This window comes from Hylobates moloch, unplaced genomic scaffold (assembly GCF_009828535.3).
Source record: "Hylobates moloch isolate HMO894 unplaced genomic scaffold, HMol_V3 SCAFFOLD_20, whole genome shotgun sequence".
Lineage (NCBI taxonomy): Eukaryota > Metazoa > Chordata > Mammalia > Primates > Hylobatidae > Hylobates > Hylobates moloch.
In genome coordinates this window covers 41,321,888-41,347,556 of record NW_026652295.1, presented here as the reverse complement: position 1 = coordinate 41,347,556, position 25,669 = coordinate 41,321,888, and the positions used below count along the sequence as shown (strand labels likewise).

The 25,669-nt window shown below is 52.5% G+C and overlaps 2 protein-coding genes across 5 annotated transcripts; one reads left to right on the top strand and one right to left on the bottom strand.

The window, feature by feature from the left end:
• Positions 1-5,936: 5,936 nt before the first annotated feature.
• On the top strand, positions 5,937-21,839 carry PEX6 (peroxisomal biogenesis factor 6). 3 transcript variants are annotated; one of them, XM_058432556.1, is made up of 18 exons: positions 5,940-7,042; positions 10,496-10,659; positions 11,449-11,532; positions 15,859-15,961; positions 16,046-16,179; positions 16,864-16,975; positions 17,351-17,559; positions 18,276-18,471; positions 18,967-19,043; positions 19,168-19,300; positions 19,378-19,583; positions 19,720-19,781; positions 20,036-20,144; positions 20,456-20,572; positions 20,672-20,749; positions 20,893-21,032; positions 21,350-21,527; positions 21,615-21,839. In XM_058432556.1, the coding sequence occupies exons 1-17, from the start codon at positions 6,161-6,163 to the stop codon at positions 21,484-21,486; spliced, it is 2,943 nt and encodes a 980-aa protein (XP_058288539.1). In that variant the 5' UTR covers positions 5,940-6,160; the 3' UTR covers positions 21,487-21,527; positions 21,615-21,839. The 3 variants fall into 3 exon arrangements, 2 of the variants coding, with proteins under 2 accessions (XP_058288539.1, XP_058288540.1); XR_009211365.1 differs by lacking the exon at positions 21,615-21,839 and having other exon boundaries at positions 5,937-7,042; positions 20,672-20,745; positions 21,350-21,362; XM_058432557.1 differs by lacking the exon at positions 10,496-10,659 and having other exon boundaries at positions 6,905-7,042; positions 21,350-21,838.
• A 218-nt stretch (positions 21,840-22,057) lies between these two features.
• GNMT (glycine N-methyltransferase) lies at positions 22,058-25,286 on the bottom strand. Of its 2 annotated transcripts, XM_032141664.2 has the most exons (6): positions 24,824-25,286; positions 23,460-23,587; positions 22,922-23,038; positions 22,585-22,727; positions 22,368-22,489; positions 22,058-22,282 (listed from the first exon to the last, which is right to left on the bottom strand). In XM_032141664.2, the coding sequence occupies exons 1-6, from the start codon at positions 25,027-25,029 to the stop codon at positions 22,111-22,113; spliced, it is 888 nt and encodes a 295-aa protein (XP_031997555.1). In that variant the 5' UTR covers positions 25,030-25,286; the 3' UTR covers positions 22,058-22,110. The 2 variants fall into 2 exon arrangements, with proteins under 2 accessions (XP_031997555.1, XP_031997552.1); XM_032141661.2 differs by having other exon boundaries at positions 23,460-24,941.
• Positions 25,287-25,669: the final 383 nt, after the last annotated feature.

Genomic DNA, 25,669 nt, shown 5'->3' with positions numbered 1-25,669 from the left:
CCCGGGTCGAGCGGTGCCTGCGCCTCCAATTGGCCCGAACTCCTACAAAACTGCCTGACAACCAGGCGCCGCCTCCTCGGATTGGTCATTGGAGCCAAGCTGCTTCCTTTTTTTCTTATTGGAAAGAAATAGTACAAACCGCCAGGGTTCGGCTTCCAGAATTGGCTGAAGTGGGTGGTCCCGCCCTAAAGTGGGTCGAGCTTAGCTAAGGAGGCGGGGATAAGGGGAAACCCAAGCTTGGCTAGGAGTGCTGCACTCCAGCGTTTGCTGTGCGTCGGCCTCGGCCATTCTTCGCGGCGCTTGGAGCCCTGCTCTTTCCTTCTGAAGGCTCTCACACTTTGCCCACTCTGCTACCCTGTCCAGTCGGAATTGGAGGAAGGAAGCCCTAATACGGAGGGCACCTTTCTTCACTGGGGTAAAGTAGCCCTAATTGCAGATGCAAAATTGATGGAGGGAGCTCCCAAGGACCTTCCAAGACACCCGCCTCCCTAGACAGGGGTTGCAGAGGAGCAAAGGGGAAGCCTGTCAGGGCTAGGACCTGGGCGAAATGAGTTGAGAATCCCTGTCTTGGTGCAACTTGAGGAAGAGGGCCCCCGTTCCTACTGCAAGTGTACTGGGATTGGGGAACCAGCTAGATTTGAGCAGTTGGGAACGCAGTGGAAAAGCAACTTCATTGTTGAGGGTCTCAGGAAATCCATCCCTTACTTGCCACCCTGCTCAAGTCAGTGTTCTAATGGGTAAGACTCAGTTTATGCCCACAAAGAGTTCGCAGTCTGGTGAATTACAGACGTGTATAAACAAAGGATTAAGAGAGAATGTAAACCAGGCAGGCACGGTGTCTCACGCCTGTAATCCAACACTTTGGGAGGCTGAGGCAGGCGGATCACCTGAGGTCAGAGGTTCGAGACCAGCCTGGCCAACATGGCGAAACCCCATCTCTATTAAAAATACAAAAATTAGCTGAGTGTGGTGGTGCACGCCTGTATTCCCAGCTACTCGGGAGGCTGAGGCAGGAGAATCACTTGAACCCGGGAGACGGAGGTTGCAGTGAGCCGAGATCACACCACTGCACTCCAGCCTGGGCGACAGAGCAAGACCCTGTCTCAAAACAGCAACAATGACGACAAAAACAATAAACCTGTGGCCAGGCGCGGTGGCTCACGCCTGTAATCCCAACACTTTGGGAGGCCGAGGTGGGCAGCTCATGAGGTCAGGAGTTTGAGACCAGCCTGACCATAGTGGTGAAACCCCATTTCTACTAAAAATACAAAAATTAGACAGGGTGCGGTGGCTCACGCCTGTAATCCCACCACTTTGGGAGGCCAAGGTGGGCAGATCACGAGGTCAAGAGATCAAGGCCATCCCGGCCAACATGGTGAAACCATGCCTCTATGAAAAATGCAAAAATTAGCTGGGCGTGGTAGCGCGCGCCTGTAGTCCCAGCTACTCGGGAGACTGAGGCAGGAGAATCACTTGAACCCGTTAGGAGGCTGAGGCAGGAAAATTGCTTGACCCCGGTAGGCAGAGGTTGCAGTGAGCCGAGATCGTGCCACTGCACTCCAGCCTGGGCGACAGAGCGACTCCATCTACCAAAAAAAAGAAGAAACCTGTGATGCAAAGGCATGAGAATGATACAATGGAGGCCAGGCGCGGTGGCTCACGCCTGTAATCCCAGCACTTTAGGAGGCCGAGGCGGGCGGATCATGAGGTCAGGAGATCGAGACCATCCTGGCTAACACAGTGAAACCCCGTCTCTACTAAAAATACAAAAAAAAAAAAAAATTAGCCTGGCGTGTTGGCGGGCACCTGTAGTCCCAGCTACTCAGGAGGCTGAGGCAGGAGAATGGCGTGAACCCGGGAGGCGGAGCTTGCAGTGAGCCAAGATCGCGCCACTGCACTCCAGCCTGGGCGACAGAGCAAGGCTCTGTCTCAAAAAATAACAAAATAAAAAAATAAAAAGAATGATACAATGGACTTTGGGGACTCAGAAGAAAGGGTGGGAGGGGAATGAAGGATAAAAGACTACACACTGGGGCCAGTTGCGATGGCTCACGCCTGTAATCCCAGAACTTTGGGAGGCCGAGGCAGGCGGATCACATGAGGTCAGGAGTTCGAGACCAGCCTGACCAACATGGTGAAACCCCGTCTCTACTAAAAATACAAAATTACCTGGGCGTGGTGGCACATCCCTGTAATCTCAGCTACTTGGGAGACTGAGGCAGGAGAATCACTTGAACCTGGAAGGCAGAGGTTGCAGTGAGCCAAGATCGTGCCATTGCACTCCAGCCTGGATGACAAGAATAAAACTGTCTAAAAAAAAAAAAAAAATACGCCAGGTGCGGTGGCTCATGCCTGTAATCCCAGCACTTTGAGAGGCCGAGGCGGGCAGATCACGAGGTCAGGAGATCAAGACCATCCTGTCAAACCTGGTGAAACTCCGTCTCTACTAAAAATATAAAAAGTTAGTCGGGTGTGGTGGTGGGCGACTGTAGTCCCAGCTACTCAGGAGGCTGAGGCAGGAGAATGGCATGAACCCGGGAGGCAGAGGTTGCAGTGAGCCTAGATCATGCCACTGCACTCCAGCCTGGGCGACAGAGCAAGACTCCATCTCAAAAAAAAAAAAAATACTACACATTGGGTACAGTGTACACTGCTTGGGTGATGGCTGCATCAAAATCTCATAAATCACCACTAAAGAACTTATTCATGTACAAAAATAAATTTTTAAAATTCTATATAAAATAAAATATAATATTTAGTCTTAAAAAAAAAAAAAGGCCAGGTGTGGTGGCTCACGCCTGTAATCCCAGCACTTTGAGAGACTGAGGCAGGTGGATCACCTGAGGTCAGGAGTTCAGGACCAGCCTGGCCAACATGGCAAAACCCCATCTCTACAAAAATACAAAAATTAGCCGGGCATGACGGTGGCTACCTGTAATCCCAGCTACTCAGGAGGCTGAGGCAGGATAATCCATTGAACTCGGGAGGTGGAGTTTGCAGTGAGCCGAGATTGCACCATTGCATTCCAGCCTGGGCGAGAGAGCAAGACTCCATCTCAAAACAAAAACAAAACAAAAAAAAACCTGTGTCCTTTACCCAGGTACCCAGGAGAGCAATGTTACAAGACAGTGGCCGTGGGGTTGGAGAAGAGAGGATGGAGCATGAAAATGTGTAGAATCAACAGGATATGGTGATTCATTGGATTGTGGGGGGGATGGTAACGGAAAGGGAGGAGTTGAGGATGATTTCTGGAATTGATCAGATTTGTAGGAGGAAAACTGGTGTCATAATGGCAAAGGAAATAAATGACAATTGTCAGTAGTGTCAGAAAAAGATGGAACAGCATCACCTTGATTCTGCAATTAGAAGATTATGGGTGATTTTTTCAGAGAGTAGAAGACTTTTTAGTGAGTGGAAGAGTGAGCATCAAGAGGTGAGGAAGTGAAGATGGCAAATGTAGGGTCCGGCGATCTTACAGAAGTAGTATTTGGCTTTCGGTGACTAATGACGATTTCAGGGTAACACAAAGTGGACTACATGCCCGCTGTTATCTGCTGGGAGAAAAGGACATTTATTTTGTTTTTTTGTTGTTTTTTTGTTTTTTTTTTGAGACGGAGTCTCGCTCTGTCGCCCAGGCTGGAGTGCAGTGGCGCAATCTCGGCTCACTGCAAGCTCCGCCTCCCGGGTTCACGCCATTCTCCTGCCTCAGCCTCTCCGAGTAGCTGGGACTACAGGCGCCCGCCACCACGCCCGGCTAATTTTTTTTTGTACTTTTTAGTAGAGACGGGGTTTCACCGTGGTCTCGATCTCCTGACCTCGTGATCCGCCCGCCTCGGCCTCCCAAAGTGCTGGGATTACAAGCGTGAGCCACCACGCCCGGCCTAGAACATTCTTTATTTAGTTTTTTTTTCTTTTAATTTTATATATTTTAAGAGACAAGGTCTTGCTCTGTCACCCACTTGGAGTGCAGTGGCACAATCATAGCCTCAAATTCCTGGGTTCAAGTGATCCTTCTGCCTCAGCCTCCCTATAGCTGGGATTATAGACACAAGCCATGGTTCCTGGTTAGTACATTCTTCCATGCTATTTTATTTATTTTTTTCTATTATTTATTTTTTTGAGATGGAATCTCACTCTGTCACCCAGGCTGGAGTGCAGTGGCACAATCTCGGCTCACTGCAAGCTCTGTCTCCCGGGTTCACGCCATTCTGCTGCCTCAGCCTCCCGAGCAGCTGGGACTACAGGCACACACCACCACACCCAGCTAATTTTTGTATTTGTAGTAGAGATGGGGTTTCACCCTCTTGGCCAGGCTGGTCTCAAACCCCTGGCCTCAAGCAGTCCACCCACCTTGGCCTCCCAAAGTGCTGGGATTACAGCCATGAACCACTGCGCCTAGCCCCTTATAATATGCAAATCTAATAGTTTTCATATATTTGTCTTTCAAATTTTCAGGAATGTATAATGTACAAAATAGAAGACTGCCTCAAGAAGAAAGGAGAGAAGAAAGGAGAGATGGAGAAAGCTGAGCAGTAGCTGAAAGAGAATGTAAAGTCTAGAAAATGGAGACTGCCACCATCCAATTCATTTATTGTAAGTGAAAATAATTGTTAATAATTGGAAATGCAGTGGGACATGATGGCTTATGCCTGTAATCCCAGCACTTTGGGAGGCTGAGGCCTGAGGATCTCTTCAGACCAGGAGTTTGAGACCAGCCTGGGCAACACAGAGAAACTCCGTCTCTACAAAAAATAAAAAATTTGTCCAGGCGCAGTGGCTCATGCCTGTAATCCCAGCACTTTGGGAGGCCTAAGCAGGTGGCTCACTTGAAGCCAGGAGTTCGAGACCAGCCTGACCAACATGGTGAAACCCCATCTCTACTGAAAATACAAAATTAGCTGGGTGTGGTGGCGCACACCTGTAATCTCAGCTACTTGGGAGGCTGGGACAGGAGATTCTTTGAACCTGGGAAGCAGAGATTGCAGTGAGCTGAGATCGTGCCATTGCACTCTGGCCTGGGCAACAAGACCGAAATTCCGTGTCAAAAAAAAAAAAAAATTAGCTGGGTATGGTGGCGTGTGCCTGTGGTCCTGGCTACAGTTACTCGGGAGGCTGAGGTGGGAGATCACTTGAGCCTGGGACGGTGGAAGCTGCAATGAACGGTGATCGTGCCACTGTACTCCAACCTGGGTGACAGAGTAGGACCCTGTCCCCATAAAAAAGGAAATGTGGCCTACCACTAGCTGAGTGTCTTGTACAGAACAGTGAAGGTGAAGAGAAGGATGGAATCTAAATAACAGCACAGGCAGGAAGTCGACTGTTGGTGCCGTGCTGACAGAAGCCTTGAACTCCTTTTCTGCTGCCTGCTCTGCTGCCTGCCCCGCTCTAGGATAGAAAGTGAATGGGTTTCCAATCCGCAAGGATTTGGGGGGGTGAAAAAAAAGAAGCTGTTTTGTCTTCAACTTAAGTTTCGTGGGAGTAAAACAAACAGAATAAACAGGGCAAGAAGTCCTGGAACATGGGTTTTGTGCCAGATGTGCTGGAACATGTGTGGTAGCACCAAGCACTCCAGGGCTGTGTGAATCACATCTAGTAATTCACTCAGCAGCCACTATATACCTATAAGCAAGTGTGAGACAGTTTTCTAATCCTGCTACTCCCTCCTGCAGCCTTTCCTGCAACCCTCAAACCTCAGTGCTCACAGTTCCACAGGGGAAGCTGCAGGAGTTCCGCAGAGGAGCGGACTCCTTCCGAAACATTTCACCTAGAGCTCCCAGCACTGGGCCCAGTCATCCCGAGCATGCTGACTGTTCATTTATCAGTCAACAAACTGTTAGGTTCATGCCACGGGGAAAGATGGTTAAGAGGACATTACTTCCGTAGAAGGCAAAGATAAAAACCTTAAGCACAGGTTCAAAGGGCGCATGCGTAAACGCTACGCAACCACAGCGATGAAGGTTACTGCCTGTCGAGGCACGACGCAGATCAATCCGAGGCGCAGCTAACCCCCTCAGAGCAAGTTCGCGGCACCCGACGCCCCTCCCCTTCTCCTCCGGCCTCCCCTGACGGAAGCGGAAGCTGCACTCGCGCACACTAGTCGTCTGGCTCGCTGGCTCCCGAAGCCGTGCTCCTTCACCCTCCTCGTTGGTCTGCTGTCACCATGGCGCTGGCTGTCTTGCGGGTCCTGGAGCCCTTTCCGACCGAGACACCCCCGTTGGCAGTGCTGCTGCCACCCGGGGGCCCGTGGCCGGCGGCGAGGCTGGGCCTGGTGCTGGCCCTGAGGCCTGCAGGGGAGAGCCCGGCAGGGCCAGCCCTGCTGGTGGCAGCCCTGGAGGGGCCGGACGCGGGCACCGAAGAGCAGGGTCCCGGGCCCCCGCAGCTACTGGTTAGCCGCGCGCTGCTGCGGCTCCTGGCACTGGGCTCCGGGGCCTGGGTGCGGGCGCGGCCGGTGCGGCGGCCCCCGGCGCTAGGTTGGGCACTGCTTGGCACCTCGCTGGGGCCTGGGCTCGGACCGCGAGTCGGGCCGCTGCTGGTGAGGCGCGGAGAGACCCTCCCAGTGCCCGGACCGCGGGTGCTGGAGACGCGGCCGGCGTTGCAAGGGCTGCTGGGCCCAGGGACGCGGCTGGCTGTGACTGAGCTCCGCGGGCGGGCCAGACTGTGCCCAGAGTCTGGGGACAGCAGTCGGCCCCCACCCCCGCCCGTGGTGTCCTCCTTTGCGGTTTCTGGCACAGTCCGGCGACTCCAGGGAGTTCTGGGAGGGACTGGAGATTCACTAGGGGTGAGCCGGAGCTGTCTCCGTGGCCTTGGCCTCTTCCAGGGCGAATGGGTGTGGGTGGCCCGGGCCAGAGAGTCATCGAACACTTCACAGCCGCACTTGGCCAAGGTGGAGGTCCTCGAACCTCGCTGGGACCTCTCTGATAGACTGGGACCCGGCTCTGGGCAGCTGGGAGAGCCCCTCGCTGACGGACTGGCGCTCGTCCCTGCCACTTTGGCTTTTAATCTTGGCTGTGACCCCCTGGAAATGGGAGAGCTCAGAATTCAGGTAGGATAAAGGACTGAGGTCAGGAGTGTTTCCTCTTCCTTATACCCTCTTCTCTGTCTTAGGTAAATTGGAAGATTTAGGACTCGTGCTCCATATTATCCCGGACTTTGAACATAATGTTTCTAGCCGGGCGCAGTGACTCACGCCTGTAATCCCAGCACTTTGGGAGGCCGAGGCGAGCGGATCACTTGGGGTCGGGAGTTCGAGACCAGCCTAACATGGAGAAACCCTGTCTCTACTAAAAAATGTAAAATTAGCCAGGCGTGGTGGCGCATGCCTCTAATCCCAGCTACTTGGGAGGCTGAGGCAGGAGAATCGCTTGAACCTGGGAGGTGGAGGTTGCGGTGAGCCGAGATCGCACCATTGCACTCCAGCCTAGGCAATAAGAGTGAAACTCTAAAAAAAAAAAAAAAAAAAAAAAATAAGTTTCTTACCTCATTACTCTTTTTTTTTTTTTTTTTTTTTTTTTTTTTTTTTTGAGCAGGCTGGAGTGCAGTGGCGCAATCTCGGCTCACTGCAAGCTCTGCCTCCCGGGTTCACGCCATTCTCCTGCCTCAGCCTCTCCAAGTAGCTGGGACTACAGGCGCCCGCCACCACGCCCGGCTAATTTTTTTTTTTGTATTTTTAGTAGAGACGGGGTTTCACCGTGGTCTCGATCTCCTGACCTTGTCATCCTCCCGCCTCGGCCTCCCAAAGTGCTGGGATTACAAGCGTGAGCCACTGCGCCCGGCCCTTTTTTTTTGAGATGGATCTTGCCTGTCACCAGGCTGGATGTGGTAACCCACTCACTCCTTCAACTCTTCTCCTGTATCAGCCTCCTAAGTAGCCGGGACTACTGGCTCGTGCCACGATGCCCGGCTAATTTTTGTAATTTTTAGTAGAGACAAGGTTTCACCATATCGGTCAGGCTGGTCTTGAACTCCTGACCTCAGGTGATCCACCCGAAGTGTTGGGATTACAGGTGTGAGCCACGGCACCCGGCCTATTGATCCATTTTCTGTAATCAAAATATAAGCCTCCATAATGTAGTGGGTCATACGAAAGGCTTTCATCTATTCAGGTGAAAGGTGAGGTTTGGGTGTGGTGGTGCATGCCTGTAATCCCAGCTACTTGGGAGGCTGAGGCAGGAGAATTGTTTGAACCTGGGAGGTGGAGGTTGCAGTGAGCCCAGATCACACCACTGCACTCCAGCCTGGACAACAGAGCGAAATTCTGTGTAAAAAAAAAAAAGGTGAGGTTTCAGATGTGTATGTTAATCTACTCAATTTAATTAGTTTATTGAATTGCTACAATGTATTCAGTATTGTGCTTTATAATATGGAGGATGACGTCTCTGTGCTTTTGCTCATGCTTATCCTTGACTTCAAATTGTTTCCTATTATTCTAGCCTCATCTGTTAAAATTCTACCCTCCTTTCCCTCAAGAGCCATCTAAAGATGACACCTTTGTCACAAAGCCTTTCATGATCTCACAGCCACGAATTTAGAACTTCCTCCTATAGCATTTTCTATCTTTTTTATGGCATTTATTTTATTCTATCTTGTTATGATTACATACATAATCTGTCTAATCCCCAATTATATATTGTAAATACCTTGAAGGAAAGGAGTCTTTATTATCTTTGGTGCCTGGTGTTTAATTTTAATATTTTATTAAATACATCCAAGGGAAGTTTTTGGTTTCTGCCTTTACTTCAAGAAGAAAGTTGTAGAACAGATAATAGTTGTTCCATTTCCATGGGTTACTGAGTAAAGAGGCATCAGTTCACCATAACAGACATAAGAGTGACAAATAAACCTTCATAGTGTTAAAAAAAAAAAAAAAGAAGGCCAGGCGCAGTGGCTCACGCCTGTAATCCCAGCACTTTGGGAGGCTGAGCCAGGCAGATCACTTGAGGTCAGGAGTTTGAGACCAGCTTGGCCAGCATGGTGAAACCTCATCTCTACTAAAAATACAAAAATCAGCCCAGTATGGTGGTGCATACCAGTAAACCCAACAACTGGGGAGGCTGAAGCAGGACAATCGCTTGAACCTGGGAGGTGGCAGTTGCAGTGAACCCAGATCACACCACTGCACTCCAGCCTGGGTGACAGAGCTAGACTCTGTCTCAAAAAAAGAAAAAAAATGGAAGTTGTGTTTAGGGGGACAAATACAGTATAGTGTTTAATTAAGGACCTAGACATATGGTTTAGATGGTGCTGTCCAATATGGAAGCCACCAGCCACTTTGTGGCTTTTTAAATTTAAATTAGTTAAAACTAAATAAAGTAAGCCTGGCCAACATGGCAAAATCCCATCTCTATTTTAAAAAATACAAAAATTAAATCCCAGCACTTTGGGAGGCCAAGGCAGGCGGATCACAAGATCAGGAGATTGAGACCATCCTGGCTAACACGGTGAAACCCCATCTCTACTAAAAATACAAAAAAAAAAAAAATTAGCCAGGTGTGGTGGCACATGCCTGTCGTCCCAGCTACTCTGGAGGCTGAGGCAGGAGAATCCCTTGAACCCGGGAGGCGGAGCTTGCAGTGAGCCGAGATCGTGCCACTGCACTCCAGCTTGGGTGACAAGCGAGACTCCATCTCAAGAAAAAAAAAAAACCCACAAAAATTAGCCATGCGCACGCCTATAGTCCCAGCTACTCAGGAGGCTGAGGCACAAGGAGAATCATTTGAACCCAGGAGGCAGAGGTTGCAATGAGCCGAGACTGTGCCACTGCACTTCATCATGGGCGACGAAGTGAAACTAAGTCTCAAAAACCAAAAACAAAACCTAAATCATGTTTTTTAGTTGCTTTAGCTACATTTCTTTGTTTTTGTTTTGTTTTTATCTTTTTAGCCACATTTCAAGTGCTCAATAGCACATGCAGATATAGACTATTCCATTGTAGAGAGTTCTACTGGGCAATACTAGAGTAGCCAGTTAATACTTTGGGATGTCAGGTAGAGATACATGTGAGATACATGTGAAAGGGAGTGGATGTAGGTTTCCTCTTGAATGGAGGAAAAACTACTGGAGTACTCAAGAGTAGAGCTCATTGAACTAACTAACGACTGAACCAACCCTTTCAGCTTTTCCCGCAGCCTGAATTCAGTTTCCTCACTAATGACCACTTAATGTTAATCCCTGTGGATGCCTGGTGTCACTCATAGGTCTTGTGGGAATAAATGTCTTTACCATTTCACTGGCTCCGGGCCAAGTTGAAGGTGTCACAGAAAGGTTATCTTTACCGAGAAAATTTTTTGGAGCCAGAGTCGGGATAGGAGGTGATATTCTCTTCCTGGTACCCATTAGAGGGAGAGGTTTTCAGGTCTGCTACCTCAGGCCCCACCTTCCACAAGCCTTGTGGTTATGGGAAAGACAGGATGGAAATAGACATGTTGGCTGCTGAGAGACAGGTTAGAGCCTGCCCCCTTAGGAGAAGGTTATAACGTGGTGGTTATTTCTCTAATAGAGGTACTTGGAAGGCTCCATCGCCCCTGAAGACAAAGGAAGCTGCTCATTGCTGCCTGGGCCTCCGTTTGCCAGAGAGTTACACATCGAAATTGTGTCTTCTCCCCACTATAGCACTAATGGAAATTATGACGGTGTTCTTTACCAGCACTTTAAGATACCCAGGTTAGCTACCTAACCTTTTAAGGAGGATAGCTTCTCACCCTCATCACATTCCTCCTATCCCATGCCTTAGAACCAGGTACCCCTGAGGCCCTGGTTAAAAGAAGCCACATTTGTGGCTGGGCGCTGTGGCTCACGTCTGTAATCCCAGCACTTTGGGAGGCTGAAGTGGGTGGATCATGAGGTCAGGGAGATCGAGAGCATCCTGGCTAACACGGTGAAACCCTGTCTCTACTAAAAATACAAAAAAAAAAATTAGCCGAATGTGGTGGCAGGCGCCTGTAGTCCCAGCTACTTGGGAGGCTGAGGCAGGAGAATGGTGTGAACCTGGGAGGCGGAGCTTGCAGTGAGCCGAGATCACACCACTGCACTCCAGCCTGGGCGACAGAGCGAGACTCTGTCTCAAAAAAAAAAAAAAACAAAAACAACAAAACCACATTTTAGACATATTGTGGTAGGCACCTCTTGGTATATCAGGGAGACCGCAGAAGAGAAATCTGAACCATGAGGTTAATTTGGACATTCCAAACAGAGACACCTGTGATTAAAGAGGGCTCCAAAAGAGCCAGGATCCTGCTCTGCCACTCATCTGTCTCTGATCCCCCTTTCTAGTCTCTCCACCATTTCCCCTAGCTCATCCTAAGACTGACTTGTTCCTTGGAGAACTGCGTGGGATCTCTGGGTGGGCAGTAGACTCAAGAAGAAGTCTGCATGTCGGGGGTGGGCATGTGGTAATGAACACATGCTCATTACTCCCATTGTGACCTGACCAGGGCCACTGCTGTGTTGCAGGGTAGTCCAGGAAGGGGATGTTCTATGTGTGCCAACAATGGGGCAAATAGAGATCCTGGAAGGAAGTCCAGAGAAACTGCCCAGGTATGCAGCTGCCTTCTATCCTATAGCTGGGATTTGTAACCTGGGTGCATGAGTTCTACAATCCCCTCCCTGCAAATCATGTGTAATTTGTGCCCAAGAGGATTTCGTTGTTATGTACTGTGTGTGTGTGTGTGTGTGTAACAGGATCTTGCTCTGTTACCCAGGCTAGAGTTTAGTGGTGCAAACACAGCTCACTGCAGCCTCTACCTCCATGGCTCAAGTGATCCTCCCACCTCATCACTGCCTCTGCCCCAGTAGCTGGGACTACAGGTTCACATCACCACGCCCAGCTATTGGTTTTTGTATTTTTAGTAGAGATAGGGTTTCGCCATGTTGACCAGGCTGGTCTCGAACTCTTGAGCTCAAGTGATCTGCCTGCCTTGGCCTCCCAAAGTGCTGAGATTACAGGTGTGCACCACTCACCCCCAGCCTGTGTACATTTTTTTGGAGAGAAAATTCACCTGTCCTTCAGTTCCCAAACAAGTGTATGACTGAAGAAAGGTTAAGAACCAGTCAGGCATGGTGGTGCATACTTATAATCCCAGCTACTCGGGAGGCTGGGCAATATAGCTAGACACTGTCTCAAAAAACAAGCAAACTGAAAGAACCACTCCCTGCTGGCTTTGGGAGGTGTTTATCCTCAAACTGACTGGTGGCCCTATGTAAAGCAAAGCACTAAGAAGAGTTTAGGCCAGGTGTGGTGGCTCAAGCCTGTAATCCCAGCACTTTGGGAGGCTGAGGTGGGCAGATCACTTGAGGTCAGGAGTTCAAGACCAGCCTGGCCAATATGGTGAAACGCTGTCTCTACTAAAAATACAAAAATTAGCTGGGTGTGATGGTGGGCGTCTGTAATCCCAGCTACTCAGGAGGCTGAGGTAGGAGAATCACTTGAACCTGGGAGGCAGAGGTTGCAGTGAGCCCAGATCGTGTCACTGCTCTCCAGCCTGGGTGACACAGCAAGACTCCATCTCAAAAAATAAATAAATAGGTAAAATTAAAAAAAAAATTTTTTTTAAAGAGTTTAATGGCCTAGACCAAGATGGGATTCCTTCCTTTCCATTCTCAGCCTTGGTGTTGTTTGGACCAAGACTTGGGCCATACCATCCATATCTCAACGTAAGGATATACAGGCTCTGATTTCTGCCTTAACTATGGAGTGTGCACAAGCTACTTCTCAATCCTATCTCTGAAAACGGGAAAGAGGGATTTCTATTTTTTTTTCTTTTTTTTTTTTGAGACAGAGTCTTGCTCTGTCACCCAGGCTGGAGTGCAGTGGCGCAATCTCGGCTCACTGCAAGCTCCGCCTCCTGGGTTCACGCCATTCTCCTGCCTCAGCCTCCCAAGTAGCTGGAACTATAGGTGCCCGCCACCACGCCTGGCTAATTTTTTGTATTTTTAGTAGAGACGGGGTTTCACCGTATTAACCAGGATGGTCTTGATCTCCTGACCTTGTGATCCGCCCGCCTCGTTCTCCCAAAGTGCTGGGATTACAGGCGTGAGCCACCCCGCCCCCACCCCCCCGCCGCCAGGGATTTCTATTGTTTTTGAGAGGGCTACCCTGTCCTGTCAACAGAGAATGAGAAATAGAGCATAACCGAGCCAAGAACCCAAAATAAAGAATCCAGCTTTTCTCCTCCTGTTGACTCTGACCACAGAGGTTCCATGTAAAATGGTGAGGCAAAGAATTGAGACACTGCTTTAGCCTTATGTGTAGGGAGGAAAATGTATAGCCCTGTATCCCAGCATTCCCTGTATTCTGAACTCATTTCCTGTAGCAATTTACTAGAAGGAGAGCACAGCTGATAGATGCACTAACTCATGCATAAGAGCCTTCATGTCCAAGGTCTGTGGCATAGCCAGCCTGGGTCCTCTGCCAGGAGAGGGAGTCCTTGTCTGGAGTGCCTAATTCATCCCTGGTCAATATCCAGTGCTTGGTTCTGGCCAGTGCTCAGTACCCCCAATCTCAGGGTGGTGGTGCCCTGTGGAACCCCATTTAGGCTCCATGTCACCTCTTCAAGGTTTTCCAGATTAAGTCCATGAGTCTGGTGGAAAATGCCAGGCTGGCACTTAGCAGTCACTTCCCACCTCTCTCTCCTATCATAAATTTAGCAAACCTCTTTGAGCTAGCTTTCAGTAGGAAAACTACAGAATGCCCACTCTTTGAGCCAGGCGCGGTGGCTCAAGCCTGTAATCCCAGCACTTTGGGAGGCCGAGGCGGGCGGATCACGAGGTCAGGAGATCGAGACCACAGTGAAACCCCGTCTCTACTAAAAATACAAAAAAATTAGCCGGGCGTGGTGGCGGGCACCTGTAGTCCCAGCTACTCGGAGAGGCTGAGGCAGGAGAATGGCGTGAACCGGGGAGGCAGAGCTTGCAGTGAGCCGAGACTGCGCCACTGCACTCCAGCCTGGGCGACAGAGCGAGACTCCATCTCAAAAAAAAAAAAGAATGCCCACTCTTTGTACTCTCAAAGGAAAATAGGCACTAGTACCTCATGAGACAGGCTGGCAAGCCAGTTCTGTTCCTGAACTTCTATTGTCTCAACTCTGTAGAACCCTGCTTTCCTCCTGAGTGCTGAGCACATAGTTCTTTTCCCCCCAAGGAAAGCAGGGTTGGAGTGAGTGGCCCAATGGGTCCAAGGACAGATACAGATGAGTGTTTTAAGCTGCACTGGGCTTGAGAAGGGAAGCCCTGCAGAAGTTCCTATGAGCCCTGGAAAGGAATTCCACTGTTGGTATAACCTCTTCATCCTTTCCCTGGTGCTCCACTTCCCCAAACCAGGCTGCATGGGAGCCAGCTCCACTATCACCTATCTGGCTGGCTGGAGCACAGCTCAGTGTTCCTTAGCAGTGTCCATATAGGTTCCAGAGCTCTGGCCTTTCTATTCACTGAGGTGGTCCAACCACCCTCCACTGAAGAAGGTGGTCTCTTCCTACGCCACAGTGCTGTCCCCCATCTCATTCCTATGCAGGGCTTCCATGGTGAGTCATACACACCATGACTCAGCTGTTGAGCTTGATCGAGATCCTAGGTTAGAGGCTCACTGTCACCTATTTATAATTAATTATAGGCAGATTCAGGCTTCCTGATGTTCTAGGTTTACTGTAGTACTTAGAAGAGTTTCATAATACTAACCTGGTATGCTTCCCCCTCCACCTTGCTGCACTCTCACACCCCTTTGCTACTAGAGAGAGCAGCTTTGAGACTGTGGGGCAGTGTGAGCAGAGGAATTTGCAGCCTGATTGGACCGTAAAGAGGACTAGGTTATAGCCTGGCTCTGTCATTGCCTTGCTGCCTGAGGATTAAAGAGGGAAGTAGTTCATGATTTCGTTATCTGGAAAATTGGGTTAGTAGCTGTTCCTGCTACCCATCCTCTTCCCCGTTAGTAGGTTGAATAACCCTAACTCACTATGACACTCGCCAACTACTGCGCAGCCCTGGTTATGCATCAGAATTGCTGGGGAAGCTTTCAAAAAATACAGGTGCCTAAGCCCCACCCCAGATCTATTGGAGCAGAATCAGGGTGAGGCTGGAGCCTGTGCTTTTTTTCCTTCACAAAGGAAGGAGAAAGGTTAATTTTAAAAACAGATAAAATTCACACACCATAAAACCATACTTTTAAAGTATACAATTCAATTTTTTTATTCATAAGGTTGTACAACCAACATCACTGTTTAATTCCAGAACATTTTCAACATCTCAAAAAGAAACTCTGCACCCATTAGCAGTCATTCCCTGTAGCTTCCCTGCTAGCCAATGGCAACTGCTGATCTACTGAATGGAATCATATAATATGTGAGAAATGTTTAGTTTTTAAAGTTACACAGATAATTCTAATGTGCAGCCAGAATACAGAACCATTATTCATCAGATGGCATTATTAAGGACTCCGCCTGCAATGAGATTTTGTGGATTATTGAGTAAGAGCCAAGGAACCCTTCCCCCTGGGGTTTTTGGGGCCTGGATGGCTGTGTATTTGAGGGGGAGACTGAAGCCAGTAGAAGTAATCAGATGATCCATTGCTTAGTGCAGCAGTGGCTTCTCCCATTGGTGTGGGTGGGTAGGCCACATGCCTGGAGAAACACACCCCCTCAGAGCTCTCATGGCTGTCATGGGGGATGCAGAGGGACAGGCATAGCTCTTGCCCTCAAGGTGTGTATGGTCTGTCAGGAAGATGAGAAAGACCATCTGCATTCCTTTTCCCCACCATGACTGGGACACGCACTTGTGGTGCTCTTGTTTGTCCTCTGTGATTGAGAAACTTTGTCCTTGAGGAGGGGGTTTTTGGACTTTGGATCTGGGGTTCATTGGGCCTTTTTCCTGCAGGTGGCGGGAAATGTTTTTTAAAGTGAAGAAAACAGTTGGGGAAGCTCCAGATGGGCCAGCCAGCGCCTACTTGGCCGACACCACCCATACCTCCTTGTACATGGTGAGGCCCCCAAGGATGGGTGTAGACCAGCGCAGGGGGTAGAAACGATTTTTAGAAACGAAAGCTTTTTCCTACCTTTCACAGGTGGGTTCCACCCTGAGCCCTGTTCCATGGCTCCATTCAGAGGAATCCACTCTCTGGAGCAGTTTGTCTCCTCCAGGCCTGGAGGCCTTGGTGTCTGAACTCTGTGCTGTCCTGAAGCCTCGCCTCCAGCCAGGGTGAGTGAGGTCATCACCCCAGGGTGTGAGAAAAGCCTGCTTAGAACATCCCTGGAGGAGCAGCAGCCAGATGGGTAGTTCCTAATGAACTGGCCAGAGTGGGACTGGGAGGACCTTCCTCAAACCAGTTATGTCCTACACCAGGCCACCAGCCCACTCCTTTCTGTAAGCCAATTCCCAGGCTCCTTTCCTGGGATAACCTCTGTCCTCCAGGGTTGGCTCTGGAGGAATAATCTCCAGCAGGGGCATCTGTTTCTGAGACTGCCCTTCCCCTTGGGGAGCTCATTGGCCATCCTGTGCTTTACTGCCCTGGCCCTGAAGGACACAACTCCTCATACCAGTGGCCCAGGTGTGGACGCAGATCCCCACCTCAATGCCACCGCAATGTCTCTCAATACCGTTCAGACCAGTCATAACAGTTGAGGTGTTATTGGCAGCACAGCAATGCCAGAGGGAATGAATTAGTCTTTGGCTGTTGGATATGCTGGATGCCCCGGCCAGGGCACCACAAGTGGTGTGGGAGACACAGCCTCACTACATGGGGACAGCCCTGGCTTGGGGTCGGGGAGGCTCAAGGAGAGAAAAACAGGGTATCTGCTTTCTAGATCCAAGGGACCCTGTTTTACTGGGGACTCTAAAGTTTGGGCAAAATGAAGGAGACAAATGTCTGTTCTCTGGTTGCAGGGGTGCCCTGCTGACAGGAACTAGCAGTGTCCTTCTACGGGGCCCCCCAGGCTGTGGGAAGACCACAGTAGTTGCTGCTGCCTGTAGTCACCTTGGGCTCCACTTACTGAAGGTGAGGGTCTCTGGAGAGTAGAACCCCAGCTACTTCCCCTCCCCAGCTCATGTTCTCCCTCTCTGCTGCTTCCTCTCCCCTCCCTCCTCTGTCTACTCACAGGCCCTAACACTTCAGCCCAGTGGGTCAGGCATATTCCCATGATGCTCAGCTATGGAGAGGTACTTTCAAGGAGGAGGGAGTTGCAAGATACTGGTGGACAGTCCAGGGAATGGGATAGGGTAAAAAAGAGGTAGGACTTGGCCAGGGTACCTTCCCCATCCCTGCCCTCCAGAGAAAAAGATGGCCCACATCTTCCAACTCCTTCTCCCCTGATTCTCCTGCCCTTGTCATGCTTGCCCCTTGCTCACAGACCCATTGGGATCCCCTCCCCAGGTGCCTTGCTCCAGCCTCTGCGCAGACAGTAGTGGGGCTGTGGAGACAAAACTGCAGGCCATCTTCTCCCGGGCCCGCCGTTGCCGGCCTGCAGTCCTGTTGCTCACAGCTGTGGACCTTCTGGGCCGGGGCCGTGATGGGCTGGGTGAAGATGCCCGTGTGGTGGCTGTGCTGCGTCACCTCCTCCTCGATGAGGACCCCCTCAACAGGTACTTACACAGAGCTGGGCCTGTCAAAGCGTGGGGGGGCCAGCTGGGCGCGGTGGCTCACACTTGTAATTCCAGCACTTTGGGAGGCCAAGGCAGGTGGATCACCTGAGGTCAGGAGTTCAAGACCAGTCTGGCCAACATGGTGAATCCCTGTCTCTACTAAAAATACAAAAATTAGCTGGGTGTGGTGGCGGGCGCCTGTAATCCAAGCTACTTGGGAGGCTGAGGCAGGAGAATCGCTTGAGCCCAGGAGGCGGAGGTTGCAGTGAGCCAAAATCGCACCATTGCACTCCAGCCTGGGCGACAAGAGCAAGACTCAGTCCTAAAAAAAAAAAACCGGGTGTGGGGGGCCAGCCCTCCTACTTTTCAGCCTTTCAGTCCTCCCTTCTCTCACCCCTCAGTGGCTTCTCAGTCATCTCCCATCCATTTGGCTGCCCTCTAGACAGCCCTGAGCTCAGTGTCTTAGAGGGATCCAGAGGGAGGAGTCTGGTCTAGCATTTCTTGGGGAACACTCAGTTAAAGAAAAAGCCTCTGCCCTCAATGTGATGGGGGAAACACAGTTCCCCCATCTAGGAACTGGGGTAGGTGCTCACCTCCCTACCCCATTTTAGCACCCACCTCACTTCCCTGCCCTTCTGTGCCGACTTTGGGACAAGGCAGTGCACAAGAGCTGCCAGCCACATTCTCACCCTCAGTGCCCACTCCTCTGTCTACAGCTGCCCTCCCCTCATGGTTGTGGCCACCACAAGCCAGGCCCAGGTCCTGCCTGCTGATGTGCAGACAGCATTTCCTCATGAGCTCGAGGTGCCTGCTCTGTCAGAGGGGCAGCGGCTCAGCATCCTGCGGGCCCTCACTGCCCACCTTCCCCTGGGCCAGGAGGTGAACTTGGCACAGCTAGCACGGCGGTGTGCAGTGAGTATCAAGGGAGAGTACTGGCCCTCCCTAGGAGGTCCCTGGCTTTTGTTACAAGAACTCAGTCCTGTTGCCTTGTGAGTGAGAGTAGAAAACCCAGCCTGGGCGCCGTGGCTCACGCCTGTGATCCCAGCACTTTGGGAGGCCGAGGTGGGCGGATCACCTAAGGTCAGGAGTTTGAGACCAGCCTGGCCAATGTGGAGAAACCCTGTGTCTACTAAAAATACAAAACTAGCCAGGTGTGGTGGTGCATGCCTATAATCCCAGCTACTCGGGAGGCTGAGGTGGGATAATCGCTTGAATCCGGGTGGAGGTTGCGGTGAGCCAGGATCACGCCATTGCACTCCAGCCTGAGCAACAAGAGCAAACAAAACTGTCTCAAAAAAAAAAAAACCTAAGGCATCAACCGAGGGTCTCTGCTCCAGCTGGGGGACGGTCCCTGAAGGTTCCTGCCTACTGTGCCCTGCTCATGTGTCCTTTCCTGTGGTTCCCTAGGGCTTTGTGGTAGGGGATCTCTATGCCCTTCTGACCCACAGCAGCCGGGCAGCCTGCACCAGGATCAAGAACTCAGGGTAAGAGGACTTGGGCACAGGAAAGGCGGAAAGAGGAAATGGATGTAGATGGGTGGGTGGTGAGGAAGGGAGAAGGGAATGGGAGGCTGATGGGGAGGAGGCCTCCCTGTGTTCCTCTTTGCAGTTTGGCAGGTGGCTTGACTGAGGAGGATGAGGGGGAGCTGTGTGCTGCCGGCTTTCCTCTCCTGGCTGAGGACTTTGGGCAGGCACTGGAGCAACTGCAGACAGCTCACTCCCAGGCCGTCGGAGCCCCCAAGGTGGAGACCAAGTCCTTGGAGGTGGGACAGGAGCCCCTCCAAGAGCATATCCCAACTGTGCACTTTCCGTCTCCTAGATCCCCTCAGTGTCCTGGCATGATGTGGGTGGGCTGCAAGAGGTGAAGAAGGAGATCCTGGAGACCATTCAGCTCCCCCTGGAGCACCCTGAGCTACTGAGCCTGGGCCTGAGACGCTCAGGCCTTCTGCTTCATGGGCCCCCTGGCACCGGCAAGACCCTTCTGGCCAAGGCAGTAGCCACTGAGTGCAGCCTTACCTTCCTCAGGTGGCCAGGGGGCCCGGAAGGGATGGCGGGTGGATCAGGGGCTACAGCAGGCTGGGGAGCAGGAGGGGCTGCCCAAGAGGTCAATTGTGTGTATGTGCATCTGACGGGTCTCACCTTCTCACATCCTCTCACTCAGCGTGAAGGGGCCAGAGCTCATTAACATGTATGTGGGCCAAAGTGAGGAGAATGTGCGGGAAGGTGAGTGAGCAGGGAGGGGCAGGGCATCCCATGCTTCCCAAACCCTGATGGCCCCCAAGCCACCCCCTACTCCCAGGCTACTCATGGTCATTCCTAATCCTTCTTTCTACAAGTCAGGTTCCTGCCCAGCTGGGTCTAGTACCTGGGGTGCCAGTGCTGTATTGTCAGACCCCAGTTTCCCTCCCTGCTCTCGCCTAACTTCAACCCCCAACAAGCTGAGCTTCGCCCTCCTGTGGGTCCCTCTCTCTCTTCAGTGTTTGCCAGGGCCAGGGCTGCAGCTCCATGCATTATCTTCTTTGATGAACTGGACTCTTTGGCCCCAAGCCGGGGGCGAAGTGGAGATTCTGGAGGAGTGATGGACAGGTAGGGGTCTGAGTGGAATGGAAGCTGAGGGGTCCAGGGTGGGAAGGATATGAGAAAGCTCACAGCAGTCTTCAGAGTCCAGAGATAGAAGTTCCTGCTGTTTCCATTCTGAAATAATATAATGGAAGCTGAAAGGGGCCATGAAATTGGGCAGGGGCCACTGAGGAGAATGGGGGCCTACCTGGTGGGGCACACTGGGCACAGCTGGGTGGAGGGCCCTGTTGAGACTGCCTGTAAGGAGAGGTACCACAGGCAGGGGCAGAGTCTAAGGGGGACACTAAGGACTCTTGCCCTTGCTCCCTTCTCTCCAGGGTGGTGTCTCAGCTCCTTTCCGAGCTAGATGGGCTGCATAGCACTCAGGATGTGTTTGTGATCGGAGCCACCAACAGACCAGATCTCCTGGACCCTGCCCTTCTGCGGCCTGGCAGGTGGGCCCCTTGTACTGTTCATCTCCACCCTCATTCTGTGCCTCCTTCACTCCTCATAGCTGAGCTCCCTGAAACTTATACCTGCCTATCTCCCTAAAGATTTGACAAGCTGGTGTTTGTGGGGGCAAACGAGGACCGGGCCTCCCAGCTACGTGTTCTAAGTGCCATCACACGCAAGTATGCTCTGTTAGAGGAAGACTGCGAAGGGCTTGGGCCTTGGGATGCTTAGGGGATGTGTGCAACATGCAGGATGAGCTGGTCAGCACTGGCTTTCGAGGGAGGAGGTGATGCCAACTGTTTCTTCCCGTATCCCACAACAGATTCAAGCTAGAGCCATCTGTGAGCCTGGTAAACGTGCTAGATTGCTGCCCTCCCCAGCTGACGGGTGCGGACCTCTACTCTCTCTGCTCTGATGCCATGACAGCTGCCCTCAAACGCAGGGTTCATGACCTGGAGGAAGGTGAGCCACTTGCCGGCCTGAGAGGTCAACCAAAAAGCTAGTGGGGAGCTGGGTGCACCTGAGTCCCAGCTACTTGAGAGGCTGAGGTGGGAGGATCACTTGAGGCCAGCAGGTTGAGGCCAGCCTGGGCAACACAGAGAGACCCAAACTCTAAAAAAAATGTTTAAGGGAAAAAAAAACTAGTGGGAGACAAACCTAGTCCTGGATTCCAGAGGGAAGATCATTGACATCTAGGAGACCCTAAGCGGGAAGGCACCTTCCCAGGGCTCTCCCCTGCCTGGGCACAGACCACAGCCTCCCCACCTTGTCATCTCCAGGGCTGGAGCCAGGGAGCTCAGCACTGATGCTCACCATGGAGGATTTGCTGCAGGCTGCCGCCCGGCTGCAACCCTCAGTCAGTGAGCAGGAGCTGCTCCGGTACAAGCGCATCCAGCGCAAGTTTGCTGCCTGCTAGGAGCCCCCCAGGGTCTGGGACCCCGCTCAGCATGGCTGCAGGTACCTCGATAGCCCACAGAGAGATCTGGGAGGGAAGGGCTCCTCCTCAGGCTGCTGCCAACCCACCTGGAGGCCACCTCCCTCCAGGAGATCCCGGGGTGCAAAGTGGCATTGAGACAGCAGCAACAGCTCAAGAGACATCTCCTGCCTACTTGCCCCTCCTTCCAGGCCGGCTCTAAGAGAAAGGCCTGTCTGCTCAGGAGGAGGGCCAGGGCCTTGGGTTCTGGGGATTGGGCCCTGAGAGGGCTAGTTCTGTGGCTGAAAATAAAGTGTGTCCCGCCCCCTACTGGTGTTGTGGCATGAAAGGTTAGAGTGAGAAAGAGCAGGGTTGTGGGAGGAGTAAGCCCCGGGAGAGGGTGGGGTGGTGGGCATCATGGGAGCCTGATCCTTCTGACATAAACACTAGGCATGCAGGAACTGAAAAAGACTATATTGTTTACCCTTCCATCTGTGGAACCCACATCCCTGCACCCCAGCTGTAGTCTGCTCTAGAGGTTGGCCCTGGTGTGGGGCTGCTGGTCCCCATCTTCCAGACACAACCTAGCAGTGCCTGGGTGGAGGCTTGTGGGAGCTGAGGCCACACTCAGTCTGTCCTCTTGAGCACATGGATGAAGTAGCAGGGAACGTAGGCTTGGCCTGGCTTGTAAGGCTTGAAGTCACCCAGGACGCTGTGCTGGCACTTGCCCCCGAAGGCTGCTTGGAGCAACTTCGTGAAGGATGCCAGACAGTGTGGATAGTAGGAGAGCCGGAACTTACTGTAACAGAGCCCCCAGCAACCATGAGGACTGGTGACCTCAGCACCCCCAACTACCACCTCACCCCCACTGAGCCAAGTGGTACCTCAAGCCAGGAGAGCCATCCTGGCCAGCCCCCGGCACCTGCACTGTATAGTCCAGGGTCACCATGTGGGCCTTGTTGTTCACTGTCAGCACTGATGTTGTGACGTCCTTGGTCAAGTCACTCTGTAGATGGTGGGGCAACCTTCGTTAGCCTCTGTAACCCACCTTGGGGCCACTGGACCCTCCCTCCACCCCACCCCCACCCCAGAGGGCCCCACCTTATAGTAGATGTTCTTCCCTGGGGGTGCACAGCCTGTGCTGAGGATGTGGTCGTAGTTGCGATGATCAATGACCAGCAGGCCCCCTGCCCGCACCATGCTCGCTATGTTTTTCAGCGCCAGCCGGTGCTCACTCTGGTCCCCTGAGCTCCAGGCAGGGGCAGAAAGGCTCCATCTGCTCAGGGCCCCCAGCACCAGTCTCCCTCCCATCTCTCCCCTCCTCAGGGGTGCCAGAGCCAAGGCAGAGAGTCTGCTTTGGCAGGAGAGCAGGTGCCCAGAAGTATGTGGAAGGGGGCCTCAAGGCGGAGGCCATGCCCAAAGCCACACTCTCTCTCACCTTTGCAGTCTGGCAAGTGAGCGAAACTGTTTCCAAGGCAGATGACAGCATCAAAGCCACCCTCTGCTGACTGGGGCACATCTTTGTCCAGAGTCATCCAGTTGGCTTCTTCGATGACTGAGGGTCAGGAAAGGAAAGAGGAATCAGGGAGGCACGATGGTACCAGTAGCAGCCACCTCCACCAAGTGCAGTCCTGCCTGGGTTTCTTCTTAAGACACACAAGCTCCCTGTTCAGTTAGGGGGAGGAGAAAAGGGATCAAGGGAGAAGGAACCCTGGTTGGGAAGGAGGGCTCTGTGCTTATGGGTTTTTCTTTGAGGGGAGGGACAAGATGCCACAAACACAGTTAAAACCAGCTCTTCACACCCGGTGTCTCATTCTGGAGCTTAAGACTTGCTTTTCAGAGAAATGACAGTAATTTTTCTGTCTCCCCGAGGAAAACACAACACTCCACCCCCGCCCCCACTTAAAGGAGCCCCAGGCAGAATGAACAGTGTTCCTGGTGACTGGGCTGGGGGGTACCTGGCTGGACCTGCATACCCCACTTGTCGAAGGCGGGCTCGTGCCGCCGGTTCCAGCGCTCCTTAAGCGCATACTTCAGCATCTTGTCACTGGCATCCACACTCGTCACACTGAAGCCCTCTTCCACCAGCATAATAGAGTCCACCCTGAGTAGGGCCAGCGAGGAGAGGCAGAGAGAGGCAGTCAGGGGAGCCTGGGAGGGCCAGGAGGAGACCCTGCACCACTTTTGTGTCCACTTCTCAGAGTCCATTCCTCTGCCTCCTCTCCCCAGGCCCTCTCCACTGACCTCACAAAGCTGTTTCCTATCACCACAAGGCAACTTTTTTTTTAAAAGCACCTCTTCAGATCCAGGCACTCTACAAATATGCATTAATTCTCATGGCAATCCTGAGAAGTAAATAGTGTCATTCCCATTTGAGAGACAGACAAGCTGAGGCTCCTCGAAGTTAAAATACGTGTACACAAAAGGCAGTAGAACATGGTGGTTTAGAGCACAGGACAAGTCCGGGCGCGGTGGCTCATGCCTGTAATCCCAGCACTTTGGGAGGCCGAGGAGGGCGGATCACGAGGTCAGGAGATCAAGACTATCCTAGCTAACACGGCGAAACCCCGTCTCTACTAAAAATACAAAAAATTAGCCGGGCGTGGTGGCGGGCGCCTGTAGTTAGTCCCAGCTACTCGGGAGGCTGAGGCAAGAGAATGGCGTGAACTCAGGAGGCGGAGCTTGCAGTGAGCCGAGATGGAACCACTGCACTCCAGCCTGGGCGACAGGGCACGACTCCGTCTCAAAAAAAAAAAAAGAAAGAAAAGAAAGAGCACAGGACAGACCTTAACCAACCCGGGCCCCGGGCCTGTTAGCTCCTTTTCACTGGATGATGTATGAGGGACTTTTACTTTGCTGAGGCCTTACTTCCCCAGTAGTAAATGAGAGAATATCACTGCTTAACTTCATGGGGCTTTGTGACGGTTTGAAAAACTGATTTATCAAAAGCTCCTAGCACTGGACTTGGCAGATGCGAATGTTGAGCAATGTTAACTGTTAACACTGCCCAAGGCCATCACAGGAGGAATATTTGCAGTCTGTGGCTCTGGCTCCAAAGCCTCAGGAACGCTCACTTTTTCTGCCCACACCCTCACTCACACTCAGTCTCCCTTCTCCGGGGCCTCTCCCTGCGCACCGCTACCCGGACCCCTGGCCTCAAGGGGCACTCGCAGTGCCTGTTCTGCCGGGCAGGTACCTACTCCTGGCCCTCGTGTCCCACCCGTTCCAGGCTGGCAAAGGCCGCCCTGACGTGCCCGGCCCTGTGGTTCTGCGGCCACGCGGTACAGGCTGAGCCAGACCCCGATCTCATGCAACGCCCCCGGCCCCGGCCTGGGCTCACCCGGTGCCACAGGCCACGTCGAGCACCCGCTGGCAGCCGTGCTGGCGCAGCAGCCCGAGCAGCCATGCCTTGTATTCGGCGGTGCGGCTGCGGGTGTCCCCGATGTACAGCTGCCACACGCGCGCCGCCTCCCCGTCCGCATACTGGTCGGGGAGCCCTTCGGCTGCCACCCCCAGGGAGCGGGTCCGGTACACGCTGTCCACCATCCTGCGCAGCGCCTGGCTCCGCAGCCACCCGCTCCGCACTTAAAGCACAAGCACTGCTGGCAGCCGACGGCCCCACCTGGCCAATGGCAGGTGAGCGCACGGACACGCCCCTGCTGGGCCTTGGGCGCGTCCAGCTTTGGAGTCTGTCCAGCTGCGGGGAGGGCGCTGCCTCCCAATCCTGGGCTAGGTCCTTTTAGCCAGCCTGCGGACCCAGCCCTCTGAGCAATCCCACGGCGGGAGGGGACCCTCGGAGCCCTCTGCCCACTTAACCTGGGTCTCGAGGAGAAGGCGAGAGGGGCCAGGAGAGGCGGGAGCAATGAGATTGCCACTCCATCCCCTGAGATCCACAGAGCTGAGCGTCAGGCGGGCAGGACTGGACCGTTCCCAGCGAAGGCAGGCATCAGCATATCTAAACAAAGAATGTGCAGCTGAAGTGTGTAGGTCTAGTCAGCCAGCGCAAGGAAGACGGGGAGTCTCTGGAGGTAAAGCTTGTCTGTCCACCGAAGCCCACGGGCGGAGCCGGGCTGGAAGAATGCTCCCCGCCCACCTGGAAGCCGATGTGCCTCTGTCGTGTAGGTGACCATCAGGCTTTTCCCTGAGCCTCCTAAGGTGTAAGTTGGGCCTTGCTTCCAATTTCTGG

Excerpts from the sequence above, each read along its gene's own strand:
- PEX6 (XM_058432556.1), top strand. The coding sequence starts at position 6,161 with ATGGCGCTGGCTGTCTTGCGGGTCCTGGAGCCCTTTCCGACCGAGACA. Across the intron at positions 18,472-18,966 it reads AGCTAGCACGGCGGTGTGCA|GGCTTTGTGGTAGGGGATCT; the intron begins GTGAGTATCAAG and ends GTGGTTCCCTAG. Across the intron at positions 20,573-20,671 it reads GCCCTTCTGCGGCCTGGCAG|ATTTGACAAGCTGGTGTTTG; the intron begins GTGGGCCCCTTG and ends ATCTCCCTAAAG.
- GNMT (XM_032141661.2), bottom strand. The coding sequence starts at position 23,811 with ATGCATATTTGTAGAGTGCCTGGATCTGAAGAGGTGCTTTTAAAAAAA. Across the intron at positions 23,039-23,459 it reads GCCCGCCTTCGACAAGTGGG|TCATCGAAGAAGCCAACTGG; the intron begins GTATGCAGGTCC and ends CCTGACCCTCAG. Across the intron at positions 22,490-22,584 it reads GGAAGAACATCTACTATAAG|AGTGACTTGACCAAGGACGT; the intron begins GTGGGGCCCTCT and ends CACCATCTACAG.